The following is an 18200-nucleotide window of genomic DNA, read 5'->3' on the forward strand; positions in this document are numbered from 1 at the left end:
TATATATATATATATATATACACATACATACATACATATATATCTTAATCCCTGGAACCTATGACTGTTACCTTGCATAGCAAAAAAAAAAAAATGAAATTAAAAGGACTTTGCAGCTATGATTGTGTTAAGGAACTTGCAACGAGGACATTCTCCTGATAACTTGGGTAGACCCTAAGTGCTACTGGTAGAGAGGCAAAAGGAGATGTGAAAGACAGAAGAGGAGACAGCAACATGATGACGACACAGGTGGCGACGTAAGTGATAGAGACATAAGCCAGGGAACGGCAGCTGTCCCCAGAAGCAGGAAGATTCTCTGCTGAAGTCTGCAGGGGAAGAGCCTCCTAACAATACCTTCATTTCAGCTGAGGAATCAGCAATACTGATTTCAGACTCCTGGCCTCCAGACTGCGAGAGAATAAATATTTAGTTGTTCTAAGCCACTTAGTTTGTAGTAATTTGTTACAGTGGCTGCAGGAAATTAATGCAGAATTCAAAGCATTGAACAGCATTGCTGTAACGTCTTCCTTTCTCATCTACTTATTATGGGAACTTGTTTTTTAACACTGATATATGCAAAAATTAGAAAGGGGAGACAAAAGAGGGGGGAGATAAAATTGTTGCCAATCCTGTCTCACTCTAGCAGAAGAATGAAAAAAATGTATAACTCATTAAAAGATTTGGAAAAATAAACAAAAGCCCTCTATGAATCACAATACAACAATGCATTTTCAATTTTAAAAATTTTTAAAGTTACTCTTTATGTTTATGATTTTAAAATGTGAAGGAGTTACTTATTTCCTCAAGAAAAGTTTAGGGTGTATGCTCCCTTAAAAAGAACCACCACCGTGGATACTCCCCATATCTGTCCTATAATCAATTCAAAAAATATTCCAAATAACAGTTTATTTATTAACTTCTTTAAAAGTGTTAATTGTGCTACTAAAAATTATTATGAAATATATCCTTCCATCAATTTAGACTCAATGTTCTAGCTCTAAAATTCCCATAAATCATTATTTAAAAAACAAGGGTGGTAAATGTGTAATATTATTATCCTTATGTCCATTTTGTTCTACCATTTTCATCTTTCCACTGCCAATACCAAAAGTAAAAAGAATAAAGAACTATTCATTATTTTCTTTTATTTTTCTGTATCTGAAGAAAATTTTTGCCATATGATAAAAACTATAAGGAACAGAAGAGCAATGATGTGACCATGATTCTGTGTCCTTACCTAGACCTAGGAGAGTCAGATGCTCAAAAAGGGTCCAGCAGTGGTCATCAACGTAATGACACTTCAGGATCAACAGCTGGCAAACATCTCGGGCAGTTATATCACTGGGCACCTCTAAAGCCCTGCTCGTTTCATCTTCGCTGTAGATTTTAATTACCTGTGTAGGTAGAAATAAGAAAATAAGCTAAAATATTATATTAGAAACATTATAGGAAGTCATCAAACTTATTGGTTGAGCTGATTATAAATTGCTTATACATTTTGATCAACATCTAATTTATTTATACATTAAGTGAATGATTACTTATCCCAAGACTTGTTTACAACATGTCACAGTCACTTTATCCAACAATTTCCACTCTTTTCTTCCATGTCTAAACTAGAGGACAAAGACCATTTAAAGCCATTAGCAACTATGAAGGATATAATGTTACATGTTAATTAAGTTAATTATAAGAAGATGATCTTTCTCTACCACTCTGGTCTATTCAAAAGTTCTGTATCTCTTATCAATATTTTAAATTTTCTATGTCATATTTAAATCCTATAAATAATCCAAGTAACGTGGGTGATTTATTCCCAGATATACTCTAACAGTAAAAGCAGTAAAGAAAATCAGACTTTTTGAAAAGATTTCTCTATTTCAAGTATGGTAGTTTTGCCAAAGACTTGCTAAAAGTTCACTAAATCCTTTTTCTTTTCTTCCTTGCAATTACTTGTGGCCATGAGACTGTGTTTTAGTAGATGAAATATAAGCCCATTCAATTTTGCACTTCCAAGCCTAGCCCGCAGAAATCTCCTGTCAAATTCTTCTCAATGAGAAACTCATATATAATTTTTCATACTAATAATCCCAGTCGACATTGCCAATCATTAGTGGCAGTTCTGAGTTTTAGTCAGATGTGATTGTCTGAGCTTTCATTTCAGTTCACTTATTTTGTGGTTAATACACGTGGGTCCCTAAGATCCCAAGATCTGTTTGGAATCATGATTGCATCTGGGTAAGCCATTGCTCTTAAGAGTGCACCTTCAGCGTCTGTATCTGTGCTAGAGTCCCCTGTTGGGACTCTAAAGGATGCTGTCCATACCCATGCTGCTGTGATTAATGACTGGACCGAGCACTGGAGGGTGCTCCTGCCAAAAGCAATATGAAGATGACCAGTCTTGAGAGGACAAGGAGAGCCAAGCCTAAAGACGAGCTATGGTTTCAGTTTCCTCAGACACCAGCTGCACATTCCACACCAGGAAACTGGGGGGCTGGGAATGACCTGGTGGCTGCTAAAAGGGTTCCCTGCATTTCCTGACTCCCCCTTGTTTTCTTACAGTAAACAGGAGCATGCCTTTTATTTTTCATACTCTATCTTTTATATCAGAGGGGCTAAGTAAACGAAAAATTGCAAACATTCTGAAGCTTAAGCCAAATTCACGAAGAGGGAAGGGCAGAGCAAGAGGTAAAGATGGGGAAAATGAAAAGGATTTCTAACCAACCCAGAAAGCCAGGATTTTCTTCAAACTGTGCTGGTACAAATTTGAACAAAATAAGTTGCCAAGAATCAAGACACATAAATTTAGAAGAGCTAGGCCAACTTAAATGTCTGGAATAGGAACAAGTACTCATTTTAAATAAATAACACCTGCTGAGAGCAAAATGTAATAGTTTTCAAACCGGTACTTTTCAAAAAATCCTACTTAATTCTGACATTTATCCAAAATATACATTCATCTGTGAATAATAAAATTATATTTTGGTTAAAAAGGAAACATATAATACTTTCAATAATAAAGAATTTAAACAAAAATAAAAAGTTTTATTTTGTTTGATATTCCATGGTAGTAAGTCCCTGTCATCTCTTAGATCTTTTCGGTAACTATGAAAAATCCCTTACACTACCAATGGGATGCCTTTGTTAAAAGTCTCATTTTATTTCTATTTATTTCTCCTTAAAGGTTATGAAAAAGAGAAAGTTAATCCAAGCCTAAACTCTCTAACAGAGTTTAATGTGCCTCTTGCCAAAAGTATCACTTCACTAAAACTTCCCATGTGAGAAAAAATTCAAGTCACCAGAAAAACTACATGACTTAAATAGCTTTTAAAACTAAGTTAAAAGCTTTTGTGATCATGTAAAAACCAAATAACAGAACTGTTCTTAAGAATCGCTATCGCAAAGTACCAGTCTCCTGTGTTCTTTATACACTGAGAGGTAAAAAAGAGAGTGGAAGATCATATCATCATGCTATTTAACAAAGGGATATTATACATTTCCAGTTCAGTAGCCCCAATTCCCAGCTTATTTTATAACGTTAAAAAATGGGGAGAGAAGAATATTAATCATATCAATTTACCCACAAGATCATTTGAAACTGTATACCGGCAGGAAGAAATACTGCCTAGATCCTAAAGAAGAATAAAAACTCCTTTTGTTTCATCAGTGAACAAACACTTGGCTAGCAAGAGAGACATGTACTGATAAGGTCTGTCTACAACATCCCACCAGCATAAACAGAGCGCCCAAGGACAGCCAACTGTGTAGACATACAGGCTGTGTTCTGGAAGCCCTTGCATGTCGCTGCAATCCTGGCTATCAGAGCAACCTTGGCCTTTGGAGTGGTTTACAGATTAAAAAACTGCTCTGGAAGCACATGGCACAGAGCAATGAAAATGTAATACACAGATAGAGTAGCCGCTGCAGGGGGTGTGCTGGAATGTGGGTGGAGCAGATCTCTGTTTTGGCTGACATCCTTATCAAGGCAGTTGATACACTTTCTACCCAACTCCCCTCCACTGCCCTCCTTAAAAATTAAGTGGAGGCAAGAGATAAAAGAGTAACATAACCCATTTTTAAAACAGTAGACACAACAATGTTCATATAGAGACAGCAAGACACGGTTAACTTTTCAGGAAAAGTCTTGAGGCCTCTGAAGTCTTGAGACTAAAAGACACAGAATATTTAAAAAATAAGACAAAGGCCATTTCTGAAAAAATAAAGTCAAGAGATCCAGTTTGAAAGTCAACTCAATATATATTACGTTGCTCCCAAAGCACACCAAGTATTTATCTCTATAATCACCGGAGATTCTGATGCTCAGAAGAGACTATAGGAAATGCCTTAGGAAAGCCCTGGGCAGGGGCTGAACAGTCAGCCCTTCCCCTCCTCCCTGCAGACCCCAGGAATGTGATGGCAGGGAGAGCCATGTCCTTTTCCAACCTAGTCCATACAGGGTATTTCAAAGGTATTCAGGGTTTTCATCTGGTCATTTGGCAACACCATCAAGCAGAAAGGGCACTGGATCCATAGGTAAGCATCTAGCTACTGGATAGCTTCCCCCCATTTATCCAGAGAAGGGAGGAGAGAAGAGGTATAATCATTCAGCAGGTTAAAAAAAAAAAAAGGCTAGACAAAAACTCATATACACAGACAACAGTATGGTGGTTACCAGAAAGAAGAGGTGTAGGAAAGGGTAAAGGGGGTAAAATATATGGTGATGGAAGATTTGACTTTGGATGGTGGGCACACAATGCAATATACAGATGATGTATCATAGAATTAATTGTATACTTGAAACATATAATTTTATTAACCAATGTCACCCTAATAAATTTATTTTTAAAAAAGCATTGATTAAACAAATATATGAGCAAGAATCCAGATGATAAAGTAAGGGAAAGAAAGAAAAGAAAGAAAGAAAGAAACAAAGAAAGAAAGAAAGAAAGAAAGAAAGAAAGAAAGAAAGGGAGGGAGGGAGGAAGGAAACCGTTGAGCCCTGGCTTGGTGTGGCTCAGTTGGATATTATTATCTTCTGGTCAAAGTTTCAATTTTAAGGTCACAAATTTCATTTTCCCATTAACTACCTTTAAGTACCACATCTAATTCTTATTAAACAGAGCACCCAAATATTAAGTATATTTAATATTTAGCTTAAAATAATTTAAACACCACATTTAATACCAAGATCTTATCATGATGAAAAGTATATATAACTTTTAAATGGAAAAAATCATTCATTTATTATATCTATTAATTATATATATATATATATTATTTATATATAATAGAAAATAAGGAACAAGAACCATAGAAACTTGCTCTCAACTATATCCCAAAATAAAGCTTATTTGTACAACTCTTTAAAAGTTTACCATCCAAGTACAGTAGGATTATAAAGCCATCTTTTAATGCTTGTTTTTTTCCTCTATTATTTTAATACAAATGCAACTGTGCCTAAGTCATATGAAATATTTTTAATCGAGGTCAGAGTAGCCCTGGGTTTTTACATTCTTCTAAATAAGGAACACAGTGTCCTAAGATAAGAGTAGACATCTCAGATATTCTGAATTAAGCAACTTATTGTGTTCCCTTGAAGAGAATGGAAAATAATATATTCATCAGTACTTATTCTAAATCTCTAACAGAATGTTATAATTTTTAAGAAAGATTGTTCCAAAAGACCCTAACAGCTCAAGAAAAGCTGTTGTTTCCTACTACCATCCTGAATTATTTTGCTAGCTGTCAAATACTTATCTAGAGTAAAATAGTATATAGTCTAGAGAAATCAAGTAGTAAGGAGTCTTAAATTCTTTCTATCAAGAGATCTTCAACAATACATTTTACTTCACCAGGAGCAGTACATGTCCAATTAGTTATATCAACTCAAAACATACCATCAATATAAATAATACAGAAATTGATTGACACAAACAGGTCCATTCCAAATCCCGGTAGCCCCTTTCAACTTTATTCCCTAGGATCCCTTTCTCATTCTTGATCTCTAACCATACTTTTTCTCAAGTTTCTTGAAATAGCCATGCTCTTTCCTGTCACAGGACATTTGCATATACTTATTTCTGCTGCCTAGACCACTCTCTCCACCTTCTACTGGAACACTGCTTCTCCACCTTCTCTAAACACCCCATTCAGATAACCGTTATTTCTGCTGGGAAGCTCTCGGTGACTCTCCCAGTTTAATTCCAGGCCCTTTGCTCCACGTATGCAGGTGTGCGAATATGTAATTACTATACACCAACCTCAGAAGACTGCATGATTGCAGGGATGATGTCAATGTTTGCTTCCCATTATATCCCCAGCAGTTAGCACAGCTCCGGGCACATAGTGAACAAACAAACATTTTTTAGTGATGAATGAAACCATCATGTGTAGCCCTATAGGAAACAATATTAGGGATTCCAAAATAGCAGCTTTGAAACCTCACAAGGTCTGAAAACTTCTAAATATATATTTTTTATTGATTTCAGAGAGGTAGGGAGAGGGAGAGAGAGATAGAAACATCAATGATGAGAGAGAATCATTGATCTGCTGCTTCCTGCATACCCCCTACTTGGGATCAAGCCCGCAACCTGAGCATATGCTCTTGACAAGAATCGAACCCAGGACCCTTCAGTCCACAGGCTGATGCTCTATCTACTGAGCAAATTGGCTAGGGCAAGGTCTGCAAACTTCTAAAGAACAGAAACATATGGACCAAACAGAAAAGATAGGCAAGGTTTCATGAAATATGTGAAGCAAACAAAGGTGGGCCCGGTGACTTCAATGGTCCATGTCACCCCTGGGAATCTGTGAAAATGCAAAAAAAAAGAAGAAGGGAGGAGGATATCTGAGTGGGACAAATATTATGAGCAAAGATACCGAGGACTGAAAGAGCAAAATTATGTAGAGAACCAGTACACAGAGCACTATGCCAAGATCAGAGGGACAAAGTTATGAGGACCAGCTGAGCAATCACAGGTGCCTGTGGAAGAAGCATCATTGCCCAGCACTGCCAAACACTGGTTCCCATCAGTGCAAACTAGAGAGGGGGCCACTACAACAAGGGATCATTTTTAAGACACATGAATGACAGGGTACCTTTTTTCAATGAATGAAAATATAGAATTACACTTACTAGTAAATGATAGTTTTACAAGCAGATGATTACAAAGAGGTAAAAAAATAAGGATAAGTAACCACAGGATGATTTAATCATTTAGGAAGCAGTCCAGCTACAAGTAACAGAAAAGCTACCCGACACAATTTAGGTGTCATGTTGTTTCTTCTCACATTCGAAACCAGAGGCAGGCAGTTTGGGGCTTTGGTGATGCGATGTCATCAAGTCACCACTGGCCCAGGCTCTTCCTATGAGTCTGCAATCCTCAAGGTCACAAGATGAATCACCCCCATGCCTCCCCTGCAAAAACTGAATTGTGTCCGTTCCCATGTTACTACATTTCCACAGGAAAATCACAGGGCATGACGGGGTAAAGAGATGAACTAATCCAGGGTGAAAGGACCTGTGTTATTGTGGCCCATATAGATCTTACAGGGGTTCTGGGTATGAATGCGTGTCCCGGCCAGCATCAGGCCAGGCCAAAGAGGACCAGTATGGCCTCACTACCGGAAATGCCACACTTGGCAGGGCAGAGGATTTAGCATGGCCACACCTGGCAGCTTGGATCAGTGACACTGCCAAATCAGGCCACATCTAGGCTTCCAACCAAGGGAAGAAAGACAGTCTGCTGGGACAGGGAGGCCCAGAAAGTTCCTCAGGGCCCCTCTGCTCTCCTCTACTCCCCTACTCTGTTCTCTACTTTTCTGCAATCCTTGCCTCAGGCCAAGAGCCTTGCAGACTGTCCCTTCCTTGAGCCTCCTTTCTCCCTAGAGGGGATGAGATGTTACAAAGAGAAATTGGAAGCTCTTTCAGTTTGCTCTGTTATGTGGTTTAAAAAAAAGTATTAAAAAAACATACCACACAGCTCCAATTTCATCATGAAAGAAGTCAAACTAAAAACTAAGTCCAAAAATATCCTAAAGCATGGATGTAGAGGGACACACGCATATACATATGCACATATAAATGTTATCCTAGAACCTAAATCCAATATGAAAAATAAAGGGGGTCAAATCCCAAATCCCACCCTAAAGCGTCCGATGACTCCATCAAAGGAGTGTTCTCTGAGGCCTGGTGTTCTTGAAACACATTCAATTCCCGAGAAGATGCCAGTACTGACTAATCCCTCCTCAAAGTGAAAAGACCTTCGCAAGTGGTAATGCGTATTCATATTTAAAGCAAAAAACCACTGGTCATGCTTATGTTGGATGCAGTGTTGCCCCAGTGTCTCATTTCACCTTTTAAGCAATCATTTCTTCCCAGAATAACCACCGGACATGTCTCAGCGAAAAAGTTAAAAACCGTCTCACATGGTGAGAAAGAAAGGCAAGTTGAAGAGGAGAGGACGAGTGTTTAGAAGACAGAGGGGGAAACACCAGGGCAGGAAAGAGATTTATTGGAAGCCAGGACACATCACACTGTTCAATTCCTGAGCTGGCTGGCATCAGCTGAAGCGCTGTTAGGCATTACCTTATCTCCCGGATTCCTATAAGCACATTTTCTCACATTTGACCTCCCTGAAACTTAGATGTAATTTACCACCAGTGGCTGGTCATAGTTTAATTAGAAACATCTAAAATAATGATGCGTCTTATAATTTAAGGTTTCACAGAATCAATGAAACAGGCTGTTTTCGGTCTTTCTGGGACATGTGGGGGTATTATTTTACAAACTTATAATAGCAAACAAAATATCACTTTCCAAACCTAACATTGCCATGCTGTGACAGCATGAGGAACAAATGATCTGTATATATTTTTGTAATTTTACCTTTGCTTCATTTTCCTAAGTATTTACTTTATGTCGGTGTGAAACACGTGTAGCACATATTCCTGTGAAAGCAATGGAATCAATGCTGTTAGAATCTGAAAATGTAACCATTAGATGGGCTCTTGGAGAACAGACACTAAAATCCTCTCATTTTACCAGTGAAGAAGCTGAGGCTGGAGAGGGTGTGACTTGCCCAGGGATCCCAGCTGGTCACTGGCAGAGCCGGCAGTGGAACCTGTCTCTGGGCTCCTACCTGATCCTGTTCCCTCCACTCCGCTCATCCAACTTGCGTGCTCCTTTAAGCTGCTACTTCTACAGAACATCGCAGATGCAAGTGTTAGATAACTGAACACCAGAACATAAAAATGCTTTTGTGTCCCAAAGACCTAGCTTTTTGAATGTCCAAAAATGTTTTCCTTTGTTTCATTTTTCTTAGCATAATTTGCCAGGAAAGTTGCATATACTGTAATAGCCAGCAGAGGGAGTCTTGATTTCCCAGTGGGTGAAAAAAAGAGGAAAAAATAAGATGGTTTGCAAATTACAACTTGAACACTATTAACCCTATGGAGGTCCTGCTTAATATAATTATAAGCTTTGTAATACAGTTTAAATCTGTTTTTAAATATTCTTAATTCTTTGAATTTTTAAGGTAAATCATGTCTACATCTCAAACTTCAATATGAATTTGTTTGTACATACTGTGTGTGTGTGTGTGTGTGTGTGTGTGTGTGTGTGTGAAGTCACCTCACCAGGAATCTCAAAGGGAGGTTCTTTCTGGCATTTAGAATGGTAAAGTCAAAATTTTTCTTCAAATCTTGACAGAACTACCTAAACTAATTTGACTTCTGAAACAAAGAGATACTATTCCTGACATGTTCACAAACACGACTGGATGTATATGTCCAAATATGGATGTCCTAGTAGGAAGTTATAATCACTTACTAACAATGCCATTTTTGCCAAAATGGTTTTTTAACTTCTCTTTTGGAGCTGTCTTAAGAGCAAGCATTTTTAATATCCTACAGGGGTAGAAAATCTTTATCCTCTCAGAGGGTTTAATATCTGAAATTACCAAAGGTCTTGCTTCCCTTTTCTGCCAAAAAGAGATTCTTATTTTCTCTATTTGGCTTAGGCTGCTGGGGCACGGCCAGGAGACCAGCCGTAAGACTGCCCCAGCAAGAGTCTGAGACTGCTAACCAGCCAGCTATTTTTAATCTGCCTTCACTGCCAAATGTGGACCAAGTGCTGTCGTTTACAAAGTGATATGGGGCACGGGCCCTGTTCTCTTGCAGGTTCAGTCCAGGTGCTCACAGCAGTGATGGACGCTGGAGCCCGCTCTGTGAGCAGATCCTAGACCGCCAGCTCATCAGCCACAAGCCTCAGATTCCTCATTCTGGAACATGGACCAACTGCTAGCAAACTGATAGCACTCAGTTGATATTAGAGAAGTGCTTTGACATTAGTGGTGTACTTTGGGTAAGACACTTATCCTCTACAAGCCTCATTTTCCTCCTCCCAACTTGTCCCTCAACCTCACAGGGTTCTTATGAGGATTAAAGAGAATGTGTAATCAGTGCTGAACAGCTGATGGCTGTTTTTATCTTTATTGGTGTGTGTGGAAGGCAGTGAGCACACCAAACTGTCCGCAGCAGCAAGCTGGGGCTGGATACGCTAACAAAAAGGCAGGTGGATCAGCCGAGGTGGGCCTTGAGCACATGACTTTATACCACAAGTTATGAAACCCAAGAAAAATGATGTGAATGCCTCAGACAGACAAACGTAGAGAAGAAAGGTCAACAGCAGGTGAGTGCCAGAAGAGCCCAATTTTATTTTGTTAAAAATTGTGTTTGTTGAACTGATAGTAATTTAAACCCACTCTGCACCTTCCCTGTGCCAGACACTTAAGTCCAGTGATGATGAAAAGTGACACAGCCCTGCCATCATGTCACTAACATTACAGCAATGACACCTCTGTCTACTGAGACATGTCTACACACAAGGCACAATTCTACTTCTTTCAAATATACAACCCATGAGTCCTTACCAGATAGTCCCTAGGAGAGAAAAAGGAGAAATAACAGGACCGCCTATTATCACCTAACAACCACTTATCAGCATATAATAGTTGGTTTAAATTTTTTTAATTCAAATTAAAGTCCACTCATAGAAATAGGGAGATTTTTAAGTGTTTATGAATCTAGTAAAACATGTCATTTTACAAATTGGAAGGGGGGTAGCAATTCACATTTGTTGAACTCCTACATGGCAAGTATTTTTAAATATCTACACTACTTATCCTCACAACTGTTCTGTATAGAAGCATCATTATCTCCAAGACAGAAAAACTGATTCTCAGAAAGGTTTAAAAGAGGCACGTTAAGTCATACCACTGGTCAGTGACAGAGCTGAGCTCACACTCAGGACTTCCTGGCTCCAAAACACACGATCTCTACTACACCACTTCTCAAAAACTCACTTCTCAGGAAAAAAAAAGAAAAAAATACTTTGTAAAAACACAAAACCCACTCATCTCAGTGGCACCCTTCCTGGGTGAATATGCAAGTAAGTTACCCCATATTAAAAATTAAAAGGGCAGCAGAAATATCAAGGTTTGGCAAGAACGAGAGCTCTGGGCAATAATTATACTCACTACCACCTCGTGGCCACCTTCCAAGCAAGCCAACCATCTGAATCCAGGGCCCCATATGTGGATTTTCTCTAACTCCCCTACTCAGGAAACCTGCTCTCTCCCCACTCAGCACCCCTTCTACTATCTGCATACAAGAAATAGAAAACATTTGTTCAAAGAGCATAATCATATTTTGTATCTGTCGTAACAACAATAAAAATCCAAGGGACAAATACATACTGGATGCCTAATACAGCCAAGGTACTTGTAGTGGAGATGGCCAGCTGCCCACCAGGAGCCACGCTTCCCCTCTCCCCTCCTATAATCCTGATTGGATGAGGATTTGAGGAGGGCAATGAGTTGAGTTCAAGACCTACATTTCCTGGCCTCCCTTGTGTCCAGGGTTGACCATGTGACACAGGCCTGGCCAGTAGGACATAAGCAGATGCTCCTGGTTAACTCGGAGCAGCACACTAACATCCCACAGAACTGGCCAGCATGCCCTAGTCAGCCGTGGGCAAACTACGGCCCGCGGGCCGGATCCGGCCCATTTGAGCGGTCTATCCGTCGGTGGTCCTACGAGATGTTTCGAAATGAACGTGCAATCCGATTTGTTGTCATGGTCACACCTGAAGACCTTAAAGCCAATGCAGGTGAGTTATTTGCATTAAGAAAGCATCACTCTAGAGCAGCCGTGGGCAAGGATCCGGCCCTTTTGAAATGAATAAAACTAAAAAAAAAAAGACCGTACCCTTTTATTTAATGATGTTTACTTTGAATTTATATTAGTTCACACAAACACTCCATCCATGCTTTTGTTCCGGCCCTCCGGTCCAGTTTAAGAACCCATTGTGGCCCTCGAGTCAAAAAGTTTGCCCACCCCTACCCTAGGTCCTCCCCATGCTGTATGCCGGGAAGGTGAACAGGATGCCTGCAGATTTGCATTTATCTTTCCATAAAAGGGAAGGGACACACACTAAGGAAGATGTAAGAGAAAGCAAGAAGCTGAGGCTGCCACATCAGCTTTGGACTGATTCTTCCTGTAAAGTAAAAGAAAAATAAGTATCTTCCCTGTTTAATATGCTTCTTTTGAGTTTTATGATTACTTAAAATTTAATTCAGCCTGTAACTGACAAAGCAGTTTGTTTGAAGAGCCTTTCCCTTAAATTTTAAAAACCTAGTTGGAAGACAAAAAGAGACAAATTTTAAAAACCACATAGGATAAGATATACAAAAAATACCCAAGATACACAAAGAAGACTTGAAGTCAAATTTGAAAAGCCAGAAAGCATAAGATAGCTAATAAGACTTAAATATCGTAAAAGGTAACAATAAAATTGGTCACATGACAGTAGATACTGAATTGAGAAATGAGTAACAAAGGCATGTCCACTGATGCTGAATCGAGATACCATTACAATGGATGAGAAAGAGTATTCCAGGCTTCAAGATGGTACGAGAGCTCAGACACAGGCAAGAAGCAACCTTTCGGAAAAGCAAACAGGAGCCTGGAGTGGTCTATAGGCCACTGAGCACAAGACTGGGAGCACAGAAGGACAAACAGTGAATGCTGCTGGGAGCACAAGGAGAAAAACAATGTGCTGGAGGGAGGTGTCACGTGAAGCTAGGGAACTGCAGTAGGTCCAGGCCTTGAAGCACAGTGAATGCAACATACATTTGGATTATTCTGTACGTACTTGAAAGGTTCTGGACAAAATAGTGATAGGATGTTTCATTCTTTGCAAAATCATGTTCAGTTTTTTTAAATATAGCAATGATTCTAATTGTATGAAGGAAATGAATATAACTATTCTCTTGTATAGAGGGGGACTGAATATTCTGTTAAATGGCATTACTCCATATTATACTCACGAACTTCATATTTTCAAAAGGATATGAATCTTAAGAAAAATATATTCTAAAAATTATTCCTTTTCCTCTGAGATTTGAGACTCTTCAGGATTGTGTGTGTTTATCAATATATCTGTAACTAAAGTCCAGATAAAGAATGCAGAAATGCCTGTAAGCATAATCTACAAAACAACATTAATCTGATAGAGGCATGAAACATTTCTACCCACAGAATCAGAATATAGACATCTGGCCTTATGACTTTGCAGCCTTTCTATAAAAAATGCCGATTTTATTTTGCACTTAATGTATACCTTACAAGTTAGTTAGCTTGAGTCTTTAGTTAACTCTTTGGAACCTTAAAATGTTTTCTTGATGCAATGTACCAATCTAGAGCTCTGGGTATAAATTGTCTCTCTAAATCAATCTCTCTCTCTCTCTCTCTCTCACACACACACACACACACACACACACACACACAGGCACACAAACACACTCATTCTGTTGCCTGCAATTGCTTTCTGAATAATATGTTTTCTACACTAGAGCATATGGGAGTTGGCGGAGGTACAAAGAAAGATGAAAGAATTTGCCTAAACTACTTTCAGACTAGAAGTTGAATGGCAACTACACACACTATAAGGCAATTTCATTGACATATTAACTTCAGGAGGTAACAGGTATCTAGGAGAAACACACGAAGTCACAAGACCTAGATTCTATTTCTAGCTTTGGCATTGACCTTTTGAGTGACCCTGCATAAGTCACTCAACACCCATGAGACTCAGTCTTCTCATCTGAAAAAAAAAAAAAAAGCATAACCTAGTAGTTATCTGAGAAAAAATGAGGTAAAAAATTCATTCCAAACCTTTGGTGAGGATGTGATAATTTATAAGAGACGTGATAAAACCATCTTCACTAGAATTTCGATTCATTAGAATCAAGGAAATCAGTTCTAAATACAATTAGAGAAAGCCAAAAATTTATTTACAATTTGCTTGACGGGAAATCTACCAAAATACTCTGCTCCTCAAAAATCAAAGTGTATTTGATCTGCCACAAAAAAAGACCCATACAATGTTGAGGGCCATATTTAAAATTCAAGTTCCCAGTCACTCCCAGGAGACTTACAGCCAGATACACTAGCTGGTTAGAAATGTGCTCCTTAGTGCTGCTGAGCATTTTCAGAAATGCCCTCAGCTTTTCAAATGATTAGGATTCCAGTTGGCAAGTTATTTTGCAAGAACTACTCCTTAAAGATGAGCAAACTTTATGCCAAACCTGTGGGGAAAGTACCTGCCTTCTTGGGAACGTAAAAAGCTGCTCCCAAAACACTCTGAGAAATGCTTGTACTGATTTGTAAGAGCATCATATTATGGTGCATACAGGAAATGACAAGTTAATTACAAGTGTGGAATGATTTTCTATCTTGGGGGGGGGGGGGGGAGAAGTATGCTGTAACCAGAGCAGGTGTATGTTTTTTAGTCAGAAAAATAAGAGGTTTTTAAATTTTTTTGATTTTTTAAATAAGAGGTTCTAAAATTTTCGGAACAATTTTATACACAACTAGAGGCCCGATGCACAAAATTCATGCAAGAGTAGGCCTTCCTTCCCCCAGCTGCTGGCACCAGCTTCCCTCTGGTACCCGGGATCCCGGCTTCCTTCTGGCACCCAGGACCCAGGCTTCCCTCTGGCACCTGGAACCGGGACGTCCCTCCAGCCTTGGCTTCGTCTGGAAGGTCGTCCAGAAGGATGTCTGGAAGGACATCTGGTCTAATTAGCATATTACGCTTTTATTATTATAGATGGGTCCTTTGGGTCCTTTGGGGGTTACAATATCAGGTGAAAGAAGTGCTTTCTGCAAATGACAATGTGCTAAAATATATGAACATTTAATACCTGTACTCAATGGAAAGGAGTAACATAGATTTGGGCTTAGGGAATTTTGATTTCTGTAATTATTATAATAGAAACCTAGCAAGAAGCTTATTATCAAAAGACCAAGAGAAATCCCAATGATGTGTCCAGTGGCAGCTCAGAACTAACATCAGTTATAATCACGGCTTCCCAGAGTATGCTTGGTTTGCTACTCACCAGGCAGAGCCATGGTGTACTCATACTACTTTCCCTAGACCTGCGATTGAAACTTCGTGGCCCATGCGCATAAGTTGGTATTTTGTGGAAGGGCCTAGACTAACTGCTCAAAATCTTTAAAAATGACAGCACCTTTTTGTAATGTTTTATATTCTAAGAAAATAAAAAAATGGTTTCAATATTTTCTATAACTATGAAAATGCAAAATATATTATTTGATTTACAGAATTACATGCAAATAAGACTTAAGAGAGCACTGAATGAAAATCTCTCAGCTGTTCTCATCCAGGTGAGGAAATAATGTCTCTGAGAGTTTAAGTGACGTGCCAAGGTCACAGAGTCAATCAATGGAGAGTCCAGGTGGTATGCTTTCCACCACACCAGCACACTGTCCAAAAATCCTCATGAGCATTTCATGGTCAATCTACACTGCAATATTAACTGGACAAAGAAGAAAAACGTAAGAACATAGATTTGATATATGTTAATGTGCCTTTCCACATCCCCAATGATTAAGAAAACCTATATGGTCATCATCAATGCACTGCCAATCCTAAATCAAAATAAAGATTCAAAGCAAAATATTTTAAATTAAATTTGCTTAAAATGATAGAAAAGGCCAGTGTTGCTCAGTGGTTGAGCATCCAACTATGAACCAGGAAGGTCATGGTTCAATTCCAGGTCAGGGCACATGCCCGGGTTGTGGGCTCAATTCCCGGGGGGGCGGGGGGGGGTGCAGGAGGCTAGTTGATCAATGCTTCTCTCTCATCATTGATGTTTCTATCTCTCTCCCCCTCTTCCTTCCTCTCTGAAATCAATAAAAATATATTAAAAAATAATAATAAAATGAAAGAAAGGCATCAAGAAAGATTGCAAACAAATGTTGGCAAAATTACCTTATACTATTCCAGTGCCAAGTAAAATGTCCGTAGTGAATAAATTGGTGGATAGGATAAGAAAGTAAGTTGAAAACCTAAAAGTTGAAAATAACAAAAGAGAGATACTTCTATTTTTAAAAATTCATCTTAATCGTTACAGTTGTCATTTTCAAATAAATTAAACCATGACCTTTGACTTAGTGGAACACACTAATAGTTAACCAACAGTTAACTATTAAAAGTCAGGCATGGAAATAAATATTGCAGTTTCTAGTAGCACCAAAATAATTCAGAGAAAATATTGCCAAAAATGTGTTTTTGTGCTTTCTTTTTCTATGCAAGAGATTTGATTCTTTAAAGAATTCAATACAATATTCTTATTTGGTGTAATTTCAAGAGAAGTTTAGTATATTCAGTTTTACTTAAATGGTACATTACACAGTGTATTTATTACCTTATAAAATACATTGCTGCAAGACATGAAAATAATCTTTGCAAAAAACTAACAGAAAAACTATTTTCATACACAGGCTTGATTGCATTAATAATTAACAGAAAGGCCTTTCACAGGGAAATTTACTGGGAAGTTTTTCTTAAGCAAATAGGGAGAAACTCAATCCAAATGGGTAGATATCACAGAGTAATAAACTGGAGCTACATGTGTAAGCAGTAAAAACAATTATATACCGTCCATACAAAAGTGAAGATGGATGTATAAGAAATTATAGTCAAACAAAGAAACTGTTCCTCGGTAAACAAATAGAAAACATAATAGCTAGCAGATTTCCTATTGCACTAAAGGCAAAGAGGCCTGAAGTTACAATAGAAGGGGGGAAAAAAGAGTAAAAGCTTCAATAGTCTCTAAATCACAATGCCCTGAAATGGAGACCAAACTGCTGTTACAGGGAGCTTTTACTACAAAGATGTTCTAGCAAAGATGTTATTTTTTCCCTTAGTCTAAGCTAATAGCATATTCTTTAATTACCTGTAGCCTCAACGAATTAGAGTCTCTCTCAGGATATGCAACTAAAGTTTCCAACATATTAATAAACACACAGTAACAAGGCGGGGGCGGGGGGGGGGAGACAGCAAGGAATAAAGGAAAAGCAGCACATACCCTCTTCTGCAGAACCAAGGGTGTGATTGCAGGCAGAGTGACCCTCCTCCCACTCATGCTCATGCCTGCTCTTCTGAGTATGATCCCCTCTCGTAGATCATGGACGAAATGAAAGAAATCTTTTACAGTGACTCCTTGGGAATCTCAGGGCTCAGTGCAAAGAAACAAGTAGGAAAGCAATAAATGTCACCCTGCTTATGTGATCCCAATCTACCCAAAGCCAATTAAGGATGGCTGCAGGACAGGACCGAGCAGCGACCAATCAAAGCCGGGAAAACTCCGCCTTTGTCCTTGGAAACACATTCTGAAACTTTTGTTGATGATATTTAAAGAGCCAGATTAACAGGCATCTAGTTCACTTAGCTTTTTTTTCCAAAACAATGAAATTCAATGCCATCTTTGTTGACTAGCCAGTTTTGTCTTTACTTTAGTAAAACATTTCAACATATGGCAGATAAGAAACTGTTTACATTGGTCTACTTAAAGTATATAAATAGGCAGATGAACTAAATTTATTTATGCTACTCATAAAATTGATAAATGAGTCAACTGGAATGCATTTTAGAGGGACAAAAAATAATCCTGAAGTTAGAATTGGTCCAAAAGTGCTAATTTGCAAGTTATAATAAAAGATTCTTAATATATTTATATGCATTTCATCTCCTAAACAGCTAATATTTTAGTTTCATGGACCTTTTAGCTATCCGTGAGGTTACACATTTAACTATTCCTGTTGAATATTAC

General features: G+C 38.5%; 1 protein-coding gene across 2 annotated transcripts in view; it reads right to left on the reverse strand.

Annotated features, from left to right (window-relative positions):
• Positions 1-17687, reverse strand: part of GRB14 (growth factor receptor-bound protein 14) — a 59233-nt gene extending 41546 nt beyond the window's left edge. Inside the window, exons 1-2 of one of the 2 annotated variants that reach the window (XM_005859383.2) lie at positions 17457-17687; positions 1238-1394 (exon numbers count right to left, since the gene is read on the reverse strand). In XM_005859383.2, the coding sequence (XP_005859445.1) occupies positions 1238-1394; positions 17457-17519 (220 nt within the window). In that variant the 5' untranslated portion in view covers positions 17520-17687. The remainder of the gene's footprint in view (positions 1-1237; positions 1395-17456) is intronic. The other variant, XM_014534141.1, reaches the window with a different exon arrangement.
• Between the last annotated feature and the right edge of the window lie 513 nt (positions 17688-18200).

Source organism: Myotis brandtii, unplaced genomic scaffold (genome assembly GCF_000412655.1).
Source record: "Myotis brandtii unplaced genomic scaffold, ASM41265v1 scaffold125, whole genome shotgun sequence".
Lineage (NCBI taxonomy): Eukaryota > Metazoa > Chordata > Mammalia > Chiroptera > Vespertilionidae > Myotis > Myotis brandtii.